At 43.8% G+C, this 26,033-nt stretch overlaps 2 protein-coding genes across 22 annotated transcripts in view; one reads left to right on the top strand and one right to left on the bottom strand.

Annotated features, from left to right (window-relative positions):
* The window catches only part of LOC144114981 (uncharacterized), a 154,408-nt gene extending 134,645 nt beyond the window's left edge, over window positions 1-19,763 (top strand). For all 21 annotated transcript variants that reach the window (XM_077649082.1, XM_077649079.1, XM_077649070.1 and 18 more), the window contains 4 exons: window positions 3,465-3,605; window positions 6,189-6,278; window positions 12,307-12,355; window positions 18,879-19,763. In XM_077649082.1, coding sequence (XP_077505208.1) covers window positions 3,465-3,605; window positions 6,189-6,278; window positions 12,307-12,355; window positions 18,879-18,964 — 366 coding nt within the window. In that variant the 3' untranslated portion in view covers window positions 18,965-19,763. The remainder of the gene's footprint in view (window positions 1-3,464; window positions 3,606-6,188; window positions 6,279-12,306; window positions 12,356-18,878) is intronic.
* A 327-nt stretch (window positions 19,764-20,090) lies between these two features.
* LOC144114984 (uncharacterized) lies at window positions 20,091-25,896 on the bottom strand. Its single transcript, XM_077649085.1, has one exon. It carries the CDS (start codon window positions 25,762-25,764, stop codon window positions 24,751-24,753), a length of 1,014 nt encoding a protein of 337 aa, XP_077505211.1. The 5' UTR covers window positions 25,765-25,896; the 3' UTR covers window positions 20,091-24,750.
* Between the last annotated feature and the right edge of the window lie 137 nt (window positions 25,897-26,033).

Raw genomic sequence — 26,033 nt, 5'->3', positions numbered from 1 at the left:
AATTATTGGGTTTGAATGTATTGTAAGGGTTCTGCTGGGATTTACTTAGTTCATACACTTTGATATAAACAACAAATTATAAACCTGAAAAGAATTAAATGGTGTGTTGATTGCAGATGGAACCCCACCAAAAGCACTTTATCTCTAGAAAGGAAGAAGCAGTAAGAGATTCGTATATGTAGTATATTAATGACCATGAATATTTCATTCGTATCCAGCTTGCACTGCTGATGGAAAACATCTGTGCATAGGATGTGCACTCAGGTACTCCGGAACTTTTTTTAGAGTGAAGGGGGCGGGGGGGGGGGGGGGGGGGTATTTTTTTTCTACGTGTTAATTATTCAATAATTTTTTGTTTGTTTATATTTTTCTCAGTTTGCATTGTTAAAAGGTGTACTTGTTAATACCTACAAAACCTAAATTGAAATAGGCAACTTTAAAAAGATGTACATGCGAAGAGTGATGTCAACTGCATTAGAAAAATTTGCCCAGTCTGTTTCAGTTTTGCCAACATGCTCATGAACAGAGGTCAGTCAATCAACGACTTCAACAACAGGATTGGGGTTAGGTTCCTGAAATGAAATGCTTTATGACTGACTGCTTATGAAGCCAGCTAGCTCAGCCATACTGCTTTAATAGCATCCTAGAAGTGAAGAATTTGTCAGAAATCTGATCTGAGTGCGAGCAGTTAGAGATGGGGGAGGGGGCGCTGCCCCTCTGGGGAAGTGTTGGGGAAGCGACAGCCCCCTAGTCCGGAGTCACTGTGTGCACTTCAATGCAAGTAAACTTTGAAAGAGTCTTTGAGAGAACCTTAAGCTGTTCTACTGGTGAAATTGTTTGGTTTACGTTCATTTTTGAAAGCGTAAGAGAAGTGTAGGGTGTATACATTCAAATAATCGTGTAAAATAGATTTTCTTCTATTGCTTAATCGTCATCAGCACTCCTATTTTCCTTTTCAGTTAACTTGATTATTTTCCCTCTTTCGAATCAAATTCCTTTAAAAAACTCTATCACTTTGGTTATCACACATTATGTCCCAACTGAAAGAAAGCAAGGTTTCAGGAAAGATGGAGCACCTTTGGGATTGAGACCATTGAGTGTTGTTGGGAGTCGTAGCTTCTGGCACTTTTTAATTGTTCCATTCTTCTGAAATCTTGGCTTAGGAAATAAATTATCACTTGGGAAATCGCATCTCTTCTAGAAAAGCAGCCCACTGGGCAGTTTGCAACAAGGTACTTCCAGATGTGCAGTCGCAGAGTGGGGCTTTGTGCTTGCTGTTGACTGCAAGATTTGCATCAGCAACTGTTGATGCGCTTTGGAAAGTGAGTTCATGCCTCTTCTCTTGGCAATAAGTTGTGAACGAAAGAGCAGGATAGCACTCACTTCGTATGATGTGTCGGCAGTTGCTGGCACAGATATTACAGCCACTACCATTGTGAAGCCCTATTTGGAACAGACCACTGATAACTAACTATATTTTGTTCTTAGAAAGTATGTCTCGCAGTGCTGCAGCTGCAGACTTGGCACGTGGTACTTTTCTGTATTTTTCAGGCCTTCTTTTTGGGCTGGTAAAAGAGGCCAAATAAATGGTACCTTGTTGTAAACACCCCATTTCAACTTAAGCCAAAATTTCAAAGCCTAGCTTATTAATCTTAGTGAATGAATATGATGCTGCATTAAAAAAAATTCTGAAGACTACACCGCATGACATCCACAACACTCATCACTTTCATAGGGCACTCAGTCTTTTTTAAAACCCTGACTGCTTTTAGTTGCCCCGTGTATCAGCATGTCAGGGTCAACGGCAACAAATACTTTGAATTGGCCTTTGGTAGTGACCAGGGCCCATGTTCGAAATTGGATCTCTTGAGGGTCCCAATATGCTCACCAATTATATGAAGTTGTGGGAGCTGCTTTGATGCTTAATTACAATATAAAGTTCACTGGAGCTGTTGAACTGCATCTTCTTGTAGGACATTGAGCTTGAATCTCACCACAGTTGTGCGAACTGCAGTTGTTTTAACTACTTCTACTTCTGTTGCTTTGGCCATTCAGTGACTGCTTTAAGGGATCGATTTCTAGAGTGGTCAAAGTTAGAATAGGGTTCCAGGTGGCACTTTTTTATACTGTTTTACACCTGGTAAAGCTGAACACTCAGCCAAGGGAGTGGACACCATTACTTATTTGCAAGGCCATTGGATTCCAGGTAACACTGGGTTTCAAACATAGTTTCTTCTGCCTACAAGTAGGTGGTGGGACTTTTTTTTTTAATTCACTTTTTTTTTGGTGTTTTCCCGAACACAGTTTTCGGCATGTTTCTTCCTGTAGTCTCTTAGCTTTTTCTTAGGTTGCCTCATTCCAGTGTGTGTTTAGTTATGCTTTTAGTTTAGTTTTAGGTAGTCTTGGTACTACCTGTTGTGAGCTGCATGAAACCATGTTTTTCTTTTTCTTATGCTTTTGGGAATGCTGTGCATGAGATGTAGTTATTATAGGTTTTTGCAAGTTTTGATAACCTCTGTTATACATTGATTTGTTTTCACTCTTATTGTTGCATTAAAGGTAAAGAGTATGATCAGTTGATAATAAACTTCATGATCAGTCAATCATTCATGAAGTTTATTATCAGGGGTTCGCCATGTTGCTGCAGCGGTACTGCTGATATTGTTGTGTTTTAGCAGGCTTTGTCAAGTTGGTGAGTTTTGTTCGGCTACTTTTGTGAGGTCCCTTAATCATTTGAACTGCCATAATGCCACAAAATGAAAATCTTTGCAAACTGTTGATCTAAAAAATTATCAGCCGTACAGCTGTAGAGGGTATGCTTTACTACAAAGGCACTTTTTTTTTTGTCTCTAAGGGGAGAGGTGGCTTTACATCTATTGTGTTCTCATGCTGCAGCAGTTGCAGCTCTAACCATTTATCAGTGGTGTGCAAGGGTCGTCATTCATAGGAGGCCATTTCAAACAGACTTTTGTCATTGTGACAGCTATTGCAAATTGGTGCACAGCTTGCCAAATTGATGCTACCTGTGAAGCGAAGTCTCGGCATTTTGCCATGACTCTTTTTCTACCAATATGCCACATTACTAGTGCACATGGGGTGCACACAGTGACTGCAGCTGCACATCTAATTTTTTCTTGCCTTTTCACTTTTTCTTTCTACTCTCCCTTGCCTATTTGCATGCAGCAGCGATAGTGTCCCAGCTGGTGCTAGTCGACAGGCCCATGCTCTTACTCTTCGTTTTAATCTAAGCCAGTTACCACTACTAAAAGCATGCAACCAACACTAAAGGGGGCTCATATTTTGAGTAAGCTAACTTTTTCTCTTGCTGACTTTTTTCCCTTTAGTTGTGGGCAGCTGTAGAGAAGCGAAATGTTCACATGTGTATTCATCCGAGTAAGTGTTGCCATTCTTGACTGCTCTGTTTACTTGCTGGGTGCATTGTATCTGTGTTGTGTTGTTCGCAGCCTCCCGAGTGCAACAGACTGCTTCAGGATGCCGAGCGGGGCTGCCAGAGCATCAAAATGTGCTTGATGGATAGCTTCAAATTGATTTGCAGCTTCACCATGGCCCAAATGCCAGAGGCGAAAGAAGAGCACAGCTTTGAGGTACGGGTTTAGAGCTCAAAAAAGTTTGGTTACCTCCTGCAGGAATGCACAGTGCTCCTCGGAGCCCATGCCTGGATTATTCAGCATTACTTCAGCTGTATCATGGTGTTTGGTTTATACTCGGAGTGTTTTCGTATAGTACCATATGGCATGAGATGTATGTGCTGTGCGTATGGGTATATATGGTACGAGGTGTATGTGCTGTCATTCCCAAATTACGAACTGCTGCTTATTCACATCCCTGAAAAGAAAGTATATAAATGCTGTGTATCTTGCCAGCACTCACACTTGTGGGGCTGAAACTTTGGAGCCAACAGAAGAGCTAGGAAAGAGGTTAATAACTGCAGCAAACAGTTAAAAGAAAAATTATAGAGATAATTTTGCCGCATGGTATTGAGCGGGCACACGACGAAGATGAAGTGTGTGTTGTGGGGTTGACTTGGGAAGATAAATACGTTCTCCCCACTCAATCGCGGCTGACACGGTTCAAAGCCGTGCGGACCCCACCCTGTGATCGCGTACGCTACCGAGCGCACGCCAACCACGGCGGGCCTTGCTCTGAGGGAACAAAGGAACAACACGTTGGCTGACACAAACGGGCATTTATTGCTACAGCAACAATAACGCCAGCTAGCAACAAGGTACGCTAATGAATCAAGGTCGTCCGACTCACCAGCAAGGTTCCGAGCGAATGTTTGCCTGCGCTAGGGCAAGGGGTATATACTCCGAAGGCCGGACAGGACGATATACGGGAGCGGATCTCCCCGTCGCTTCCTCGCCTCGCCGGCAAAGAGCGGAGCCGCGAGCGACACGTCCGCTCATGCCGACGATCCCAGCCGAAGAGCCCCCTCTCCCGCGCGCGGGCTTCAGCAGTCCCCCGTGTAGCGTTGCTGGTGCCCTCTTTTGCCAATTAATGTAACTGACAAAGGAATGCGTTCCTCCTCGAGGTGAGACTGCTGCTGCACGGTGCCTCACGGGAAAGCAAACACAGGGGGCTGCAGGGCAGGCCCCCACAGTGTGTGCGCGAAAGAGCACAGAGTCATCTGTGCTGTCTCAATGCTTCTGTGTCCAGTGTTTGTTACACTCACTGGTGGTAGTGTTGGGTGGGCTTGTTACACAAGAGAAAGGAAACAGCGGGGAGTAGAGAGCAGATACAAACTGTGAGGGTATTGTGGCTGGATTTAAAGGGCCACAGAAAGGGGTGTTTGAGCTTGGCTTTAAAATGGTTGCACTATGTAGAGTACAGGCCACCGAGTGTCCATGCCGCGTACGAGACATCAAAAAAGGGTGGGAATATATTTTTAAAAATTCCCGCTTTCGCACCTAGTGGCGGTGCCGGGCTTTCGTGCAAAAACCTGGCATACGACATCACGTCGTGCAGCAGCCGGGGGTTATCATTGATTCACAGCGCCAAATCCTTTCAGACGTCATGCAGCCACTACGTGCATGCTGCAGCCGGGGAAGGTAGGGAAGGGGCCGAGTGGGTGAGGCTGGCGGAGGAGCGCTGCCGTTCTGGCGTGCGAGAGGAGAGGGAACGGTGCAAAGACGTGGAAGCTCAAATTTTTTTTGCATATAACTCAGCTTCCAGAAAATGCATTAAAAAAATTCTTGCTTGAGGATAATTATGAAGCAGTGTCCTTTAACATCCCAGACATATCGCAACTTTATTGAGAGGCCCTTGCTGGGGCTCTTTAAAGAAAGGAAGGGGACATGGGCAGGACATTCAATGTGCAGAACTGGCAATTTGTTGTCTTAGAGTGACAGAGTGAATACCAAGAGAGCAAAAACATATTCGGAGGAAGGTGGGTCAGATGGGGTGATGTCTTGAGAAAATTTTGCTGAAATTTTGCTGCAGTAGACTCAGTGTGGCTGTTGGTGATGATGGTAGTATGAATTTACTGGAAAACGTGTTATTGTATCTGTATTACTGCAACATTAGCATTGTTTTTATACAGTCGGTGATTTTATAAAAACTTGATAGACCTTTCTTTGAATACCATAGAATTCTGTACTTAGCTTTTTTTACATCTGTTGATAGCATGGTGAAGACATTAAAGAGGAGCTGAACCACCACCTTCAGCTTGTCTAGCTGTCGCAGGCAGTGTGTAGACAGCCCCATCGTGTGCACCTCAGCCAAGTTACCTGATCATGTGATGTGTGCAGTACTCACAAATTGAGTGCTGAAGTAAAGTCTAACTTCCTTCATAGGGCTCGCTCTTCTGTAGCTTGTTAGGAGGTGTCAGCTTCCACACTAATCCACCCTAATGCCAGCAGCACCACTCAAATTGAGGGTAAAAGGAGTTGAGACCTTCATCTGAGAGGAGTGGTGAAAGCTGTATATTTTACATCAAATTTTTTTTATCATGTTGGGCAATAAAACATTTCGATATGGCACCACTCAAAGTACTTATACTTAGTCTTCTAGACATTTCTTGTGAACGACAAGGAGGTGGGTCAGAGACTTTCCAAGATGGGTGTAAAAATATTTTTTCATGTTTGCTTGCATTTAAGTTTGTGACCTTTGTAACAGTGCTTATACTCTATACTATGCCGTTGAATTTTCTTGTCTTCCTTCTCCTTCAGCACAAGCAATTAAGAATGGAGCTGAACAAGCTACAGGAAAAACATTCCCAGCAAAGTGCAGAACTTCAAAATGCCCTTGACCAAATATCCGTGAGTGTCTTGTGCTTCTTGTTTGTTGAAAAATTCAGCTGTTGTGCTTGGCAGAGAGACAAATGTACTAGGCTGCTTACTGATGGCTCATGTGGAGAGGTGCCACTTGTTGGCAGCAGGCGTCTGGAAATGCAGGAGCAGAATGGCTCCTTGAAAATATCAGTGTGCAATGAAGGGAAAAATCAGTTCTCTTGTATGCTTTGGTTTGTTGATAATGATAGATTCCAGGTCTGTCGCTGTATTGCTCCATATGTGCTGAGAAAATGCAGGACTCAGTCATTGACTGTTCCGCTGCTAATAAAAAAAATGACCAATTTTTTGTGTTTTAAAATAACGATTATTTCATCAAGAAGTGCCAAATGCATTGCGCATTTTAGTGCATGAAACTGTAGGTTATTGGTTATACTTCTGAATGAAAAAAATGCCAGAGTTGCAGGTGCAAAAATTTTTAAAAATTGATTGGTTAAATATGCTGGTAACAAAAAAAGAATACAAGCACGCAACCAAAGCCCCAACTCCGCACCGCACACCTATGCTCCCGCACGTATGCCGGAGCCAGTCTGCACATGCTCGTGGCAACAGACATGATCAGGCGGAAGTGCGGTGCTCGTATCTATACCTGCCAGATGTTGTCTGTGGCCTTACTATCCGTGTTGCGCACGCGCTCTCACCGGCAGAGCGGCATGTATCAGTAGAGAGATTCAGCATAGCGCGATCCTCTTTTGCGCCGCCAGTGTGCACACGCTGATTGGTCCTGGCGGGGCAGGCGTGCAAACTGTTGACCGGCGCCTGGCACCTTGTGGCATCCTCAAGGTGTTCTGCGCATGCACAGTGGCTCCTTGCAGAAACAATTCACGCTATGCTTAATCTCTGTAATTAGAGGACACGCGGCTCCCTTGATTTCCACGCATGGAGTCTGAGCTGACTGCAGCTGCTGCAGGTGCTCTTCTCACTGTGAAATTCGCTAAACAAGTGTGACTGTGCAAGTACGAAAGGGAGCTAGCACGAGACACATGGAGACACCCTTTCTGGCGCCGGACGTGGGTTGGCTCTGGGCGTGTGGTGTGCACTGCTCACAGGTGTCATGGGGTCGCCACTTAAAAGGAACAGCTGCGGAACAACACAGTCGCAGTTAAGAGCAGCAGTTGGAGGCCCCCCATATATAGATCAGACAACCCAAAGATGCGTCAGCACCACATGCAGGTTCAACCCTCCCAATTTCTGATGTCAATTTTCGAAGGACGTCAGTACAGCTTCGATGAGTCTGGTGAAGCTTCAATGTAATTTCTTTTTTTATGTAATGGCCTTTTATGTTCGAAAAGTACATATTATTTTGAAAATAGCTATTGTGCCATTCAAACTTTCTTGTGTAGAAGTATTTCAAATATTCGTTTCGAAATTATTCGAAGAAAACTACTAATCGCTTCGAACCAAAAAACCACTATTCGCACATCCCTGCATAAAATGCATTGTGGACGGCAAAAAAAAAAATACATGTGAGCACATGCTGATGTCCCGGGCCTTTGAGACGAAGTCTCGCTCTTGGAACTGAAATCTGGTCAAAGTTTCATTTTTCACATCGCCTACACACATCATAAAAAGAAAAACAAAACTGAAACCAAAGAGTTGGTGTTATAGAAGCAAACTGGATGGCGCAGCTTGTCCAGAAGTGCCAACTTTAATTTTTGCCAGCATGTTGAAAACGTCGGTCATATACGTCTGATGGCCTATAGTGTAGTAGCGAAAGAATTCAAGTGCTGCAGCACAGTAGTAGTTACTGGTGCAAAAGGAACCAAAGATTTCAGGCCTGGATGTTTTTTGAGGTCACCAAAATATTGAATGTAAAGGTGAACTTGCAATGCTTTTGACAGCTGCCGCTGGAGATTTAAAACGGTGACAACAGCATGCTAAGAAGGTTTACTAGTGCCTCTATGTTTTAATGAGCTCCCAAAAGCACCTCTCAACAAAGCTACCATCACATGGTAAGGCATGGGCTCCCTCATCTTCGCTGGTAAGGTAAGGATGAAGGTGAAGCATTGTAGTCATGTTCACCTCTACTCCTATATTCTTTTATCAAACCATCAAAGCTTTGTACAGTTGGTTCAGTTTTCTTGCCCAAATAACGTGTTCAATATTTCTATTAAAATGTTTATTGCACACTAATTTCAGCATTACTGTAATGTCAGCAGTATGAAAAAGTGACCTAGACATCAAAGCACTGAAAGTGAGGGTGACAGAACAGGAGGGCAAACAGTTTACGGTAAGGGAGGGGAAGCAAAAGCGACGCCGTTTGCCTACCTGTGGCTGCCGTTTATCTGTCTCTCAACTCCTCTGTACTCTTGCAATAGGCTACATGGGAATAATGCATGGTGCAGTATTTGTATTGCACACAGCAATCCATACATATAGTCCTGCATCTTTGTTATTTTTTCTGCTGGTATACTCTTAAACACAATTTAGTGCATTATTTTCGTGGCACTTTGGATGGCATGCCGATAACATGAAAAATGGTTAACTGAAAGAATGTGTCCCTTGTTGAACTTATCGGTGGGGTCAGCACCCAAAGTTTCCACTGGGAAGAAAGAAAAGCATTCTTAGGGAGTGGAATGGTGGTCAGAAAATTATCAAGGTTAAAGTTCACATTATATTTTAGCACATATAGCATCCATGAATGTATGTTGAGAATTATTGCCGGTGGTAATTGTTTAAAGCATACTTTCATATCTTAGAAGTCCTTGGTGGGAAGCTGCTGAAGGTTACGCGTGTTAAGCTTTTCCATGTCGTATTTTTGCAGGTGTGTCGTGATAGCTCTACACAACCAAATTGGTACAGAAGGCAAAGACGATTTCACATGACTCTTGTTCTTTACTTTCAGCAGTTATTAATACTTGTTTTTTTGGTGACCAGTTGAGCCTGTTTGATTATCAGCATCTTGACTGCTATGCACTAATCCAATCAACCAGTGTGCATTCATCAGATCTCTGAAGTACGCCCTTCACTGGATATACAGATATCCGTGGGAGATCTGCCAATGTCCATCGGCTCTTGCACGTACCTCCGACGGAGGTACAAGTTTTATTTAGACTGATAGATATCCATCCCGGATATCCGCCGGCAGATGGTTTGAGGATATTCGCAGGTAATGCCTAGCTGGCCATAGAGATGGTTTATGCAGCAGGAAGGATACTGTACAGACCATGTATGAATTTGTAGCCAAACTGGGGACATTTTCATCAGAAAACAGTGCACACTAAGTTCAGAATATGTTATTAAAGAAAGCGAATTTGACTGACCACATTCACTTCTATGCAATAACTCCACAGTGCCCACTAGCTTAGTTATCTGTAGCTGTGAGAGCAAGTTTTTATCTTGAACAACTCTTAAGTCGTAAGCAACGGAGGTGAGAATATTTCTTGAAATGCAAAATACTTTGCTTCCTCAAAAAAACGCTGAAAAAAATAGACAAATATGCCCCTCTGCAAAAAGCTTTGTACCAGTTCATGAAAAATGCATTTACAGTGCAAAACACTACAGCTACTCCCACAGGCAGTCACATCCATATGGCTAAAAATTCAAAGGTGAGAGTAGGGATCCTTACCACACAGCTGCAAGCTACCCGATGACTTAGAACGTTGGGCACAAGGTACAGTTATAGAGAAAAGTTTGCGGGATGTGGATTTCTGGAAAAACATTTATTTTTGCATTGCCTCACTAGTCAGTCAGCTGGAATTTGTTCAGTAAGATCGAGTATGTATCCTCATGATTCTAGGTTCTTGATTAAATTGCTTTGGCTAACATCGCAGAGATAAATTTTTCCCACGAACTCTCAACCTACAAATTTTTATCCTTCACTGTACAAGTGCACTGCACTATAGCTGGATACCCTCCACTGCACAGAGCAAAGAAAAAGAAAGTATCCATTATGTCAGAGAAGGAAACTTGCACAGCAGTTCAAACTTAACCTGTAGGCTGCTGCTGTACACTACAGGTACTATACAGGTCAGTCACGTCCACACTACATGGCCAAAAAAAATAAGTATGCTAGGGGTGCCATATAAGGTCCTGCTATCTGGCTCAGCACTGAGCCCTGTGAGCATAAACATGTTTGACAAAGCTGCACCAAGTCCTTGCTGCACCAACACACTGCATGATCTCATTGAAGTTCGCAAATTTAACAGAACACTTAAGCTTTCCTAAACAAAGCTACTGCAGAGTGCAAAGCACTGTTCATAGATGGTTGGAGACTTCGATTCGGCAAGCCTAATGAAACAAGTCTATAAGCTGTGAAAGTAGACAACTTTTACATTTTCACCTACCTGTGCTTTCCATAACGGGGCATAATTTGGGCACCAATAGATTCCACATTTCACAGGCGGGTCACATCCACACTGCAAAAGCAATAGGAAAATAAAAACTCAGTCGAATCAGTACAAAACACACACCATCCTGACACTATGCTTTTCGCGCGTTGTTTTATCACAATTGTAAACCTACGTACAATTGCTGCCTTAAGAAACACTGTGTAACTACACCCGATCTCAACTTTTTTAGCAGTGTAGAGCAAAAAAGAAAAGCAGGTGCGATGCACTTAGGCTCACGATTGTGAGCAAACATGTTTGCGGCAGCTATTGCATCGTGCTTGTAACTTCAACTCCAGTGTAAACAAGTTGTGCAATAGAGTATAACTGCACTAATGCACTTCACTCATCCTGCAGCAACATCTTGAAAGTAATTTTCAAGCGCAGTAACTTACCTTGCAAGTGATAACACCAGGCTGCTTCTTTCATTCGCTGCAACGCGTCTCAGCAAGGGTACGACACCAGAGCTTTTCATGAGAGCTTCAGGTGCAAAAGAAGGTATTTTCAAGCGCGTAGGCGACACATCACATTTGTAACACAGCCAAGCAACCACAGAACAAACAAACTGCACATTGCTGCAAAAGGAGCACCACGCAACAAAAAACAATGCGACCATCGCGCCACATTTGTTGACTGACTGATAATATCAACTTTTAGGCCGGTCGCTCTGCCGCGGTCCCTGGTAGGAGTTCAGTCTGTTTAGTTTTCATGGACGGCTGCATGCCTCTGTTACCTCTAAGGAATGTTGGAGGAGAAAAGGGCGCTAATTATGAGCACTGGCGCCAGAAAGTCACGCATTTAGATTAATTCAGGTTCTCTCACATTAACACCATATTCGAGTGATCTTAATTATTCTGAATATAAAACTGATGGCTGTAGAAACATGGAGTGAAGATTGTCATTTGCAAAAAAAAATTTAATTTTTGTCCTAGGAAAAACAAAATATATATTCCATGTCGTTAGTTCAGATCCCTAGCGGGATATTTACGGATACTGCTGGGATGTCAGCCAGCCATCCGGTAACAAATGTCCCTCGGACATACACCATCTTCAATGTGTATATCCGGATATGGACATCCGTAGGATTGCCCTACGAACATCCCAGCCAGGCACTGGAGATTCGGACCTACCATGGATATCCGTGGTTGACTAGGAAGTACATACTACATTACACTACATAATATACACTACGTGGAATCTTGGTAATTCGAACTCGTTTAATATGAACTGATTGTTTGATCCTGTCAGCATCGCATATATTAGGAGAATCCTGGCTGGGCTCTCCTTAATTCAAGCTTTTGCATACTTAAAACATTTTCAGTGCCCTTTGAGGTCGAATTGTTGAGATTCGGCTGTGTAATAATGACAGACTTTTTCTTTGTCTGCACTCAATGTGTGTCCTGTTTCCTTCTCCTTCTTGTTGTATCTGTATAGTGTGCCTCGTGCAGAGGAATCAAGGTGATTCTTTTTAAGGTTTTGGCAATACAATGCTGAGACCTTGCTGTTTTGTTCAGTGAGAAGAAAAGAAAGGCGGCTTGTTCAGTCATTGTTTGGTGGCTCCATGTTTCCTCTGCACATGTTATTTGTGGGTTAGCCTGCATATGAAGTGCTTGCTTGATAACATTGCAATGGAAAGTGCAGTGCTCTTACATCTTCTCTTCTTCTTTCAGTCTCTTAAAGAAAAGAAGGAGGGCATGGAGAGAGCCATATCACGCCAGTGTAAGTTTTGTAACTGCCTTTGCTGCATTTGTTCTGTGCCAAGCTATACTCCATCTTAGTAGTTCCTTGCAGCACTACCAAAGCTGCAATGAGTGCAGAGGTGACGTTCTAATGCCACAGAAAGTAGTGCCAGCATGAAATTGGCCATATGGGATAGCATGCGCTAAAAAAAAAATAGCGTTCTTTGAAGTGTACATGTGCCAAACACCTTCAACTTGAGCCTTACCGCACTGTTATATTGCATGTGCTATTTCCTGAGTTTAGCATGTGTGGCTTTTGTGTGGGAGCTGCCGCGGTGGCTGAGTGGTTACAACACTCGGCTGCTGGCCCAAAATATGCGGGTTCAATCCCGGCCGTGGCGGTCGAATTTCAATGAAGGCGAAACTCTAGAGGCCCGTGTACTGTGTAATGTCAGTGCACGTTAAAGAACCCCAGGTGGTCGAAATTTCCGGAGCCCTTCACTACGGCGTCTCTCATAGCCTGAGTCGCTTTGGGACGTTAAACACCCATAAACTAAACTATGCTTTAGCGTAGGCTAAAATATTGTTTCTAAACTGGCGCCGTCCTTTAAAACAGGACTACTTGCTTCGGACTGGATTCGTCATTGTTACTGCCTCTTTCAGTACGTTCACTGGCCATAAATGGGGCACCATTCTTTTGCATAGTCCCTCATCTTGCCTATAACAAAATGTATGAGCGATAAATTTGCTTTATCTACCCTGTTACCCTGAAAAGCAGGGTGACTCAGAAGCAGGGTAGATTGGTTACAGTAACGATTCTGCTGCTCTTAGTTCAAAAGAGAAGCATTAGTTTGTTGACAAAAATAGTTCCTAATCTAACAACCAGATGGTGCCACTAGGCTAAGCTTATGGAGTCGGGGGCTTACATTTAGGGCGTGTGGTTCTATGCCTAAGGGCACAAGTTCAGTCGTGACTAGAAATAAATTAGAAATAAACTAGAAGACAAAAAGATTAGTGCTAGGTGCTCACAGCAAAACCACAAATGAAGCAGTAGAGGGAGACATGGCATGTATACTGTTCAATACACGGGAGGCTCTGATTAAAATGTTACATGGAGAACACTTGAGGAAATTGGGCGACAGCAGGTGGGCAGCTAATGTACTTTATTACATGTACAAAAAGAGTTTTGACTCGCAATCCCATGGAAGGACTAGGAAATCAACCAGTAAGTGTGCAGGAAACAGTGACTGAGAAATAAAGAGTGCTAAATGGCAAGTAAAAAATGCAGAAGGTAAAAACTGGATTAATTAAGTGGAAAAGAAGGAGACAGTGGAACTGTATAGAAATGGAAAAAGGCAAATAACTCGAGAGGCAGCACAATCTACTCTTTGATGCTAGATCAGGGTGCCTTAAAATGCAAAGCTAGGAAAAAAAAATTTAACCAAGAGGATGACATGTGCAGTGTGTGGTGCAGGCAGTCACTCTCCCTGAGGCCCTAGGATTTAGAGATAACAAATAAATTATTTTGCTTGCAGGTCCATCGGTATCGAAAAGCACGGAACACACACACACACACACACAACAAAGGTGAACTGAATGAATCTGTGGTAGAAGTTATCAAAAAAGACGGTTCGAAGATTAGTGACTCAAAAGCAGGGTAGAGGCATAAGGTTACAAGTTCAGGATTGAAACCTGTATTTAAAAAAAAAATGGCGAATTTATAGATAATACAGTTCAGTTTGACGGATTGCTTAAAAAGGAAAAAAAAAACAGCTCACCATGGCAGCACCTGCCACTGCCCCGGTTCAAAGGTGATGCTCCTAACTTCCATCCATCTATCTCTGTCATTGCGTTTCCATTTACATACACTAAAGTAAATGTGCAAAAAATGTTGTAATTTCCCACAAAATGCATGCGTGTAGCGTACGTAGACATGCATACGCTTATGGTACATAGACAGCATTTCTAATAATATCTGTACACCGCAAGCTGATGAGACACTGGTGATATGATGCAGAATAACACATTTAACACTGTTCTTATTGGCTGAGGAGGTCTCTACCTTCCTTAGTGTTGTTAGGAACTAGATGGAGTATAGTGATATTTGGATAGCACATGCCACTTTTTACTCAAGGCATGGTCACATGGGTACTCTCAATGCCTAACAAATGAGCATTAGATTGTGGTGCTCGAGACCTGCAGGTCACTTTCAAACGCAAAAGAACTCAATGCTGTTGACTCAAAGGCTTTGTGAGTGATGGTGAAACTCCTTAAACGACCGTCGACATGAAATGCTGGCTTGCGTGTTTTCTACTTTCAGATGATGCGTAAGACATTGGTGTACATGGAGCACCCCATGGTACAGCATAGACAGCTTATAACGCATACCGCGGGAGTCGGGAAAGTGTGCATTATAAGCGGTACTGCACTGTAACCAAAACGTAGTTTTTCCATGCATTCGCGTTTTCAGAATGGCCAGCCTGCCTTTCAAAGTGCACCTGACAGTGCATCAGACGCACAACACTGCAATCACTGGCAACATAGAAGAAGATCATTTGATCATTTTGTCGAAGCGTCGTCTGGCGCTGCAACTGAACTGCTTTGCTAATGACTTCATCTTCAAAAACAGTGAAGCACTTGAAAGCTTGCTCGCTGAGGTTTCTGTGAGCGCAGTTTCTTGCAACAATCAAGCGGGTCTTTGCACGAAACTTCTGTTGCACTTTTACTCACTTTGTTTGGCTCATTCTCGGATAGAGGCTCATCGCGACCGCGCATTGCTACCACGATGCCTTCATCTCTGGCGGCTACTTCACACTTAACGCTGTCAGGGTCGGCGACGAAGACGACGAGCTTATCTCGTGCCAGTCCTTGAAATGCTGAATATAACCGTTCAATGAATTGAAACCATCATGCCCCAAAATGTTTGCAAGGCACCTGTCCTTGATTTGCAATATCGAACGCTCTGGGCCCGGACCTCACGAAACTGTTCAAACAAGCGGCGACACCTTCGTACTTTGACGCACGAATCTGCTTCCTTGCAAGCGACGCGGAGTCTTCCTGCAGCTGTTGTTGCAACTTGTCGCTGTTCTTCCAAATGGCAGACACGGTAACGTCGGCGACACCATACTTTTTTGCCACCTTAGCCTTTTGTTGCGAAAGCAACACTACGCCAGCCAGCGAGCCATTTAGGCTCGTCGCGCACTTCAGCCGTATGCCGTGGCCAACGAACAACATTGAGCCGTCGTTGCCTAGCAATGCCGCAGCCGCACTCCAACAGATGGCGTCGACGCCGCTGCCGTCGTTGCTCGCTCCACCAGATGTGCTCTGCTGGGGTAGAAGGAGAGGAGGTGTTGCCTCGTGGGGGGTGTATATATATATATATATATATATATATGCGCTTCGCCTCAGTGTACTGTAGTCGTTATGGAGAGCGCGAAAGAGACGCAGCAACACCAGAACGCAGCAAGGAAGAGACAGCGCGCTCAAGAGACGCCAGAAGGACACGCCGCACGACTCTGAGAAGCATCGTAACGAAGATGCGGCTAGACGAAGTCGTGCCACGTCCCGGAGTGACTCTTCAACTGAGGAAGAGACCAGTTTGAGTTCTCGAGAGCGTCGGAATGAGACGCTGCATTGACGACATGCCGAGGAAACGAAGCTTTCGCAATTCAACTAGGGTTAACCAGAGCTAAACCACAGCCAATTTTTTCAAACCGCTCTCGACATCCCTCATAATGCTCTGCTTGGTTTCGACAGCTTGCCATTTCCTGGCTTCCGGAGGAGCTGACGCCATCGGAACTGAAGACAGCTGAGGCTGGTAGACTTGCTTACATTGTCAACTTTTCGCTACATGCGACGACACAAATTTCACTCATGGGCTCAGGCGTGACAAGGCACTGCCGCACGCGCACGTGGTACGAGTAGCGCTTGCTGCGTCATGCCGCGCACACGCCGCCACTGCAGCCACCCTTCAGTATACTCACCTGGCCGTGCCATCACGTGCTTTCAAGTTTTGTCCAATCAGTGTGCCCAACAGGGGCGCATTGGAGAGCGAGAGGAAAAACGCCTGCTTTGCGACTTCTATATTTTTTTTCTATCCTCTCCTTCTTTCTGCCTCACTTTGAACCACGCTGACAACGCTCCCTGCCCCGCCTGTTGCCCCTTTCTTGCGCAATCTGGGAAGCATGCTCCTCATGCCCGTCAGTACCGACGGGCCCGCGCCAGTACGTGGGCCGCCAGGCTTCTCAGAACCCGCACTACATGTGGTCTTCGGTTACGCGCTGCCACGTATTAAGCGGCACGCCAATACATTGAACTCTATGGGAGGCGAAGCGATTGCCACAAAAAGCCGCATACAATGCGGTCCTGCATTATAAGCAGTTACGTTATAAATGGTCTGAGCTGTATTTGCCTGCGACTACTAAATAATTTATAATTTGAATTTCTTCTGGATGCTGTTTCGGTTTCATCAACCGAACAATGGCTGTGATTTCTAGTTGTAGTGTGGGTCACTTGAGGCACAAAAAAACGGCAATATAACTGCTGATATGTCATTTGTTGTAATTCCAGCTCTCAGAGCAGGCTAGTAGTGCTGCAACAAATTGAAACCATGCATTAATATTTATATTGCAGTTTTTGCGTGCCTCTTGTGACCTAAAGTGATGTTACAGCTATCGTTCGGTTGAGGAAACCGAAACAGCATGAGAGAAGAAATTCAGTTATAAATTATTAAGCGGTTGTAGGCAAATACCACACGATAATCCTTGTATTCTAATAGCTAACGCATCGTTTGAAAGAAGAAAATAAACAGGCAATAAAATTAGGTGCCTATAGTCTTAAGAAGCGCACCAGTGTGTTCACCACCGTCAGTGAACAAGTCAACAGAAAAATAATACAACCTAAAACAGCAGTAGCTGTACAGGCTGTGGAAATTTGGAGTGGAAGTCTTGCTGAAGGGGGATTAGCATCATCAAGAAGTACTACTAATACAATTGTCAGCCTAGGTGAGGTTTTCTTATAGTGGCGATGACATAAGCCTGCAAGATGAATGAGTATGTGGTCCACCCAGGCCTGTGCTCTATGGGCAGGAGTGGTGGGGGTTGGTGGGGAGCTTTTTGTGGCAAAATTCGGATTCATATCTCGGAAGCTGGCATGGAAAAACCCAAAAATGTATCAGCCAGAGGTTGGCATGGCCCACGTGTTGCATGCAAGCTATGGTGCAATCTGAATAGCAAGTCTGTGCACTCAAATGTACGCTTCTCACTACGACTGTGTACTTCACATGATTCCGGTTGACACACCGCTCCAGTCTTCGAAGCTTGGTTGGTGAGATGTGAGGCAAGGGCAGAGTGTTTCCCAGGACAGTTTTTGCCAGGGAGACCAAGAGAGGGGACAGGGAGGGTGACCGCTCTGGCCATCACATTATCAACACAGTTATATTTGCTCTTCTTTGCAGACTGTTTCTCTCACTGCTTTGCCGCAACATGGAAGTCCTTAGTGTAATTAAGTGCTCGGTGTGCATAGTTACATTGCATTGCAAAATAAAGCCAGGTAGATGGCATAAATTTTACTGTGCAGTACAAACACAGAGCAAAATTTCAGTTGTAGTTTGGTTTTCTGAAAACTCCATTTATCTTGACATTTTTCTCCATTTTTAAGACTTCGAGCTAACAAGGATTTGACATACTAATGTCACCTCATGTGTACTGAGTCAGCTTCACACTGAGCATTGATTTCACCCATGTAGCAGCACTGCATGCTTATTGGACTGTGTTTCTGAGCGTAATGAGTATTAATTTGTGATTTGAAACAAATGGTTTTTTAGGCAAAGTGCATGGTAAAGGTAATCGGGACCTTGTGAATTACATTTGTGGTTAACTGTGCATTATTTTTTTTCAGCCTAGATTTGCAAGGTTATTTAAAGAGTAAGGTTTAACTGATTTTAAGAAAGGCTTGGAAGTAGTGCTTTTTCTTTCTTTCATCCTTCAAAGGCTCTTTAAAATGCTATTATTTGTAGCATTGGTGTTTTGTGCAGTAATAGTCCTGTGTCAGCTGTGGGGTATTGTCAGGAAAAAATTTCTGGATTCTCCTGTGGTTGGATGATGTCCTAGTCTTTGCTTGGTGACCTTTTTAGGAAGGCTGAACAGTGGATATCCAAGTTTTTTAAGTGAGGTATTTTCATGTGAGATTCTAGAGGCCAGTGTGCTGTGCGATGTCAGTGCACGTTAAAGAACCCCAGGTGGTCGAAATTTCCGGAGCCCTTCACTATGGCATCTCTCATAGCCTGAGTCGCTTTGGGACGTTAAACCCCATAAACTATTCTCAACTTCATGTGAGGGCATCTTTCTGCCTCTCTATTTTCCAGAGCACTATTTTGTTTTGCGTTGCATGTGTGAAGTTTGCTTATTTAAGCTTCTCACATTAGGGGTTTGTGTTTGTTGCACTTGGTATTTATAAGTAAAGTCATCTTTGCAAAACTCCTGGTGCTGTCTGGTAAAGAGTTGTTCACAAAAAATTTTCCAGTCTGCTTGGCTTACATTGTGTGGTTGTGCTTGTTTTTGCAGTGAACAAGACCAAGATGGTGTTAAAGCAGACCAAGGGGAACCTTAATGTCTTGCGTGCAAGGGATGCCAAGCCTGAGAAGAAATGACTTTTTTAATTGTAGCTGTATATATTCAAAATTACGTATGGTCGTTATGTCTAGCAAGGCTGGTCATGTGTAGCAGCTTTATTGCTCTCTACCTTTGCCATACTGTCATTAAAGTGTTTTTTTTTTTTGACCATCTTCTAGAGGATGTAAAAGTTATTTCGATGGCCACATGATCTTGAGTACAAACTTTGGCTGTCCAGTGTATACTCTCTGTGCTCTGGATTGTGCTTTCTAAGAGACGTTTCGTGTTCTCTTGGCATTTACTTGCTCCAGTAAGCTTCATTGGAGTCATGTTTGTATTTCTGTGAAGCATTTTTAATTCATTGTAATTGCATCTTATTATGACCATGTTGTGTTTTCAATGTGTACCATTTACTTCAATCCCATAAAAATATGTAACACTTGTAGTGTCCCCATGTTGTAGTGCACACGACTGCCTGTTATGCATTTCAAGCACCCTACCTGCAGTCTTAAGTAGGAAATTTTAATGAACATGTTTGTGTTAAGTTGCTGGAACCTGCAACATTTTAGGCTGACTCTAGTGAGAAAATAGTCTCATTGTACATAACACATGTACTGAAAGAAATATACAGTTCATTGAAAATGTTGTGGATGTCCCTCTTCTGCCTTGTATAACATTCTTTCATTATTGCATAGAGTATCCCTGCTGATCAGTTTGTTCACAGCTGCTAGAAATGAAAAGTGATGTCTGGGTATATACAATATTCTACATACGCAATTCATGCATGCACAACATGCTATAGGTGGTAACGAATAAAACATTTGTCAAGAACCTGAACCTTGCAAGCACATGGCACTGTCACTGGTAAACTTAATACACAGAGGGAAAAGAAAAAGTCCACATGCACAATGTGAAAGCCTTGTAGTGTTAACATAACTCAGGCTTTGTATTTACTTGCAATATTACAAATGTTGAACCAGTTTAGATGGCAGGAGTGCTGAGTGTGTTAGCTGTTTCAAATCTAAGAAATGTGCCAGTGGACCAAAATGTGCTTATGCCACAGAATAGCAGGCACTATATGTCCACCTTAATTTGAATGTGTGGGGAAGGATGCAGAAGCATAGCACCCGAGTGCTGTTGAATTGATATCTGCTTTTTGTCATTCTTAAATATCTATCAAGACCTTATGTCTCATTTTTAGTTCAAGCCCTAGCATGGTCCGAGCACTATTTTTGAGTATCCTGCATGAGAGCATAATAATGCATTATATGCTGAAGGGTCCCACTAACATTGCAGTTCAGAAAGGAAAGCAAATACAGTCAAACCTTGCTATAATGAAATAATGGATATAACAAAGGAAGCTCCCATAGAAGAACATGTATTTAATATCTCCTTTCTATGAAGTAAACTTTTCCTTACAAAGGTGTGCAACGAGCCCCAACGTAATCTTGTGGGCCATTAGGCGCTGAATATATCTGTAACGGTCCTCAATAGTTCATGCCATTTGTTGCGTCAAGCTGAAATTGCCATGCAGAACCCACTCTGTCCAACAGCACGGAAAACGTGCAAAACTTTTCCCACCTCAGTCGGGGCACCATGGAATGTTTCTCTATTATTCGTCGACTTCGGCATGCAAAATTTTGAGGCTGGTGTGTCCATCTTCACCAAAACATGAGTACGGGGCCCGTTGAACAATGCCTTGCAGTGCTGTGCACATAGCCTGCTGTGCCTTGATAATGTTGTCAAACTCATTGGAGTTCCCCCTTCTCCAAACCACCTCGCTGCACACGGCCCACTGTGAAAGCGCTATGCTTCCCAGGTACAGTGTTGGCGTTTTTGCGGCGTGGTCGCAACACTTGGATTGACCATTTGGCAATGTATTCATGCGTTCAACAGTAACGACATCCAACTGGTCTCACAAGGACAAGAACGAAGGCAAATAATCGAAGCGCAAGGTGCCCTTTGAGAAAAAGGCAGTCATGACCAAACCAGTAGTAAGGCTTTGATATTAAGGAGGTTACGCTTTACCACAATACATTTCTGTCAAGCGGTGAAGCCATGTATTGGTGTCTTGATCAGCATGCTAGGACGTCAAGGGCGGAAAGGAACGAAAACAGGTACTTGACAATGGCGGAATTACCTCCATGTGCCCACTTCACTACGGCCACTACTGGCTTCAGCACCAAGTAAGGATTCATTTTCCAGGGCGCTGAAGCTTTGCAGGCCGTGGAAGAAGTGTGTGTGCGTATGTGAGGCTGACACATTCGGTGAAGCAATTTTCAATTCTAATACAAGTTGTCTAATACGTTCAAAAGATTACGTCACGGATGTGGCAGAAGTGACGTTGCACAATTATGCAGGTGCTAATTGACAGTTTTTTGTGACAGTCTCGAGGCAGTCAATTTGACCGTTGCGTTTTTGATAGCAAATGGCGGTTCCTACAGGTTCCTACTCTCGAGCAGTGGAAGGCCGTGTTGGTCAGCTCAGACTTGGGAGTTCAAACCCGGGTCATTGAATGGGCTACCCAGGTCGCTGTCAGCCGTGGACTGATAGCCACCTAGCACGGATCGTCTGCATTCTGCCTTTTCTGACGAATTAAATGTTTTCCAATCCAATGGCAGCGGTGTGCGTGGCGATACGGCCGGCTGCGCCAGCGCGAGCAACGGCGGAGGGCGTACGAAGACGCGCTTGACTACTTTTGGCTTGCCGGACGAGCCGTTTCGACGCATTTTCGACTGGAGAAGCAGACAGTGGAATGGCTGTGCGACGAAGTCGCCGATTAAGTGGAAGGTTTGCGTGCGAACGCGCTGTCGGTGCGGCGGCAAGTGCTGTGCGCACTGCTGCGGTTCTTTGCTACCGGCGGCTTTCAAGCTGCCGTTGGTTATGAGGCGCACGTCAGCATCGCACAACCGATGGTAAGCAAATGCGTGCGGCAGGTATTGGAGGCAATCTGCAAAGTTAGCGCGCAGAAGGGGTGGGTTCCCGCGGTCACCTCTGTGCCACATAAATAAAGCACGCTTATGCTGGCAAAACACTATTTTTCCCAGCAAATCGCACTTCGTGGTCGGATTCCGTTTCCCAAGGGAAAAGAAACAGACACGCACACATGACATACTGCAACACCTCACCTTTTGGCATTTTTTTGTCATCGATCGAAAGATCCGAAAAACAGACTTCAACAAGTTGTCTTTTTTTCGTACCAAGTGCTTCTTGCATGTTCGCTCGGTAGGCACGTAGCCTTCACTGCATTCGTTCAAATTATTCTGCACACCTAGGTCAACCGCACAGTAGCTTGATTTTCAGACGCCGCATAAAAAACAATAACGGCATGGAATCTGCTGCTTTCATGCAAAGCAGCTTGACGTTTTACCGCCGTCAGCGCATCCCTTCGGCAGCAGTTACCCTCCGTACATCTCCGAACGCTTTTAGTTTCGCTTAATATTTTACAACTTTAAACACAATGTTCTGGCAAAATAAAATATTAGTTACTTTTATTACTGCGTATTTCTTAAGTCTTTTTACAAAAATTTAGCAGACTGCTTCTTGCCGTGCAAATAAATGCTCTCGGGGCGCCGCCCTGCTGTAATTGGCCGATTCCTCGTTGCGTCAAGCGGCGACCTCTCATTGTTTCGTCATTTCGACGTCACTGTCAATAACTTTTGACAGATTTTGTGACAGTTGCATAATACGGCCCCTGGTTTGCCACTGATTTAAATGGTCCCTGTAGGAAACCAACTGGTTTTTTGCTTGGATTTACTGGTCCCAGAAGGAATGCCTTCTGGTTTTGTGCTGGGGTCTACTGGTCCGAGAAGGAAGCCTTCTGGTTTAGTGGTGCTAGTTGAAATGGCCCCTGTAAGGAGCCTCTTCTGGTCCCTGCTGGGAGCTTCTGGTTCTGAAGTGGGATCTACTGGCACCTACAGAGCGCTTTATGTTGCTCGACTGGCATTTTTTTTCTGTTGCTCATGTTGTAACGGTATTCCTCAATTAACAAAATTTTTCACCTAAATCAGTTTGGGTTTCTCTGCTAAAAATTGCAAAAATAGAGCTGAAATTTCATGAGAAAACTGTTTATTAACTGTTCCCCACTAATACCTGTGGGATGCCCTTAATGAGTGAGTACATAAGCATGAGCTCATAGTAAGTTTGTAATAACATGAGTGTATGTTTCTCATATATGTTATGTGTATTGCAGTGCATTGTTGTTGGGCTTGCTGGTGCATGCTATGATTAAAGCTGTATAAACAGGTCTGCGTGGTTCTGCAGGGTAACACATTTTAGTGTAGGTTGCTTCTATTTTCCTGAATTTTTGGAGTGTGCTTATTATCATTAAGCAACTCTTTAAAAGATTTTGTAACTTGTCAGAAAAGTTAGAAATCTAGACATATTACTCGGATGCTTCATCCAAATAAATGTTCCTGCTATCACCATGCAGTTACTGGTTCCAGCGGCTACTGGTCCCAGTAGCTAATGGTCCCAGCAGCTACAGGGAATGGGCCAGTAAACCATTTGAACTGGGACCATAAAGAATCCCATTTGGAAATTTTCACCTGGGATTGCACATTCATTTCATCGAAGTGCAAGTAAGGTTAATATTTTTGGGGCCACAGAGTGAAGGTAAATAAGCATTAAATTGCAAAAACAGCTTGCGGAAAGAGTTGCCAGAAAAAAGAATAAAAAGCACGTCGATTGATGATGTTTACATCAAAACTTGCTTTATACACACACATACAATAAATTGCTTTCACATTGCGTGCATGACTTTTAAGGTTTTGCTGCTCAGTAGTACGCAAGTACCCATAAAGGTAGCAGTTTGGGTGAGTTAGTGTATCATGACGAAAAATAATGCTCGATCAGACAGGACAAAACAAATAGTGCATGTGGTGTCTTCATTCTGTCCTATTTGGTCGAGTGCTACTTTTTGTCATGAGAAGTACTCAGTTCATGTATACTGCACTGTTTATTTTTTTTAACATCAAAAGGGAAAAACCATTAAAGATAGGCAGTTTTTAGTATTTTTGTTGTAGCCAATTTGTTTAAAGGTCTTTACATTTGATTAATTTTGTACAGCTCACTCGCGGTTCACATTTTGTAATGGAGCAAAGCTAAAGTAGTGATGATGGAAGGAAGCCAATGGCTGCAGAGCTGAGTCAAGCAAAGAGATCATTCTGTAGTAATTTGCAATAAAATAGTCATATAGCTGTGCAATCTTCGAACCAACAATTCACATTTACATTCATACACTGTTGGGAGCAAAAGTGGCGTATACCATGCATCACTGCATCGCCCGCTGCTCTTGTAATGCCTTTCAGTGTTTCCGCCCAAAAGGTGTGCAACGTACTGGAATGAGCAAACTGACATGCCTGTATACATAAAAATGGTCACCTTTTCGCTCGTCTCAACAGCAGTTGCTGTCGAAAAGAGGCGTAGCAAGTGGTGTACACAATTTTTGCACCAAGCAGCACATGCCTGTTGCAAACCATATAAAACAGTAATCCCTGAGAAACTTTTCACCTACCTTGTGGGCCAAATTTACTCTCGCACTATAATGTGAAGACAGAGGTATGCACTTAACAGTGGCTCCTTTGTACTAGTTTACATGAGCTTGCATTCTGTATAGTATTCAGAAAAGACCCACAGGAACAGCATAAAACAGGCTCAACATTAGCACCTTGTACATAGATGGGGAAAACTGCACAGTTCGATATGCTGCAGATAACTCGGTCAACACCTGACAGCCACTGATGCAGGAGTTATGGCAAAAATGGTAGTGCTAGCAAAAGAAACAGTACAATTGGCTACTTGCAAGTCATTTTGGCAACTGTTATTATTCAAACAGCTTTTTCATAGCAACAGCAAAGTATTTGTTTAGCTTGCATGTGCGCTCCTTAAGGAGCTCCAGCTGCCTGTCAACAGCTGGATTTTTTGGGTCTAAATTCTTGGCTTGCTCTAGGTCACATTTGGCCCTCTCATACTCCTGTAACTGAATAAGTGCAGTGCCGCGTCGGTACAAGGCTTTGACATTCTTAGGATCGATTTCCAGAGCCTGTGCACAGTTTTCAACGGCATAATCATAGGAACAGTTTTGCAGCTGGCATGCTGCAAGGTTCAGGAGACATTTCAGCTTCAAATCTTTGATGTTTAGTTCAATCTGCGAGGCTACATCTTCAGGCACCTCGTCATGCTCTAATGAAACGACATATTTGTATGACCAGCTGAAGTGCCGGAATGCCCACCTGTAGTTCTTTGACGAGAACAAGCGGCTACCTTTATCTTTGTGCTCGTACGCGTACCGCCACTTGTCTGCGACGGTCATATCACAAACGTGTGGAGCGTCACTAAACGATTCCAACCGTATTCGAACTCTGTAAGACTTTGGGGTCACATCGAGCTTCACAGGTGGTACTCCACAGTCAAATGAAACATCGCCGGCTTCCTTGTTGATGCTTCTTGACAAACAGTCGGCTGGAGCGCGGGGGATGTTGAAGAGTCCTGGCTCTGGTTGACTTCCGTCATAAAGGTAAGCAGCTTTCGGTATGTATGGCGCACTAACAGTCAGCGGAAGTGTGAAAAAAACATCGCAAACCTCTCCAGCGTTCATCGTCATCACACATCTCTCAAGGATCAGTTCCACTTCGCTCGAAACATCTGCGATGACTAATGTTTTGATTTGGGTGGCGCCTCCTAGTTCAATAATGCCTTCTTCGTCTGACAAAACTTTCAGCCGGCACGATGATTCATGTAAAGGCATTTTCCCAACACAGCCACCGTTTACAACAATTTTGCGAAAAGACTTGTCGGGGGCTTCCCATTCTTCGAGCGGAACGCTTTTGTCAGCCATTAAAACGGCATTAAGTTCGTCACTTCAGCTCTGATACAGTGTTCTAGATCACTATAGCCCTGATGAATTCACGAGAGTAAAGTTCGTAAAGTGACGATAAAATAACAGTACTCGTGGCTACAGATCGTCCTTCCGTTGGATGTATGCGGATGCACTCCCGGCCTGTGCATTTCCGCATGCGCCTTATATTATCGTTTTTGGAAGTAATTATAAAGCAAAGGAATTAACCTGAAAAGGTCGAAAGACCCGCAAGACAAGCCAAAAGCGAA

The sequence above is a fragment of the Amblyomma americanum genome, chromosome 1 (genome assembly GCF_052857255.1).
Source record: "Amblyomma americanum isolate KBUSLIRL-KWMA chromosome 1, ASM5285725v1, whole genome shotgun sequence".
NCBI classification, from domain to species: Eukaryota; Metazoa; Arthropoda; class Arachnida; order Ixodida; family Ixodidae; genus Amblyomma; species Amblyomma americanum.
The sequence above is the reverse complement of the archived record's forward strand: the minus strand, read 5'-3'. Positions and strand labels throughout refer to the sequence as shown.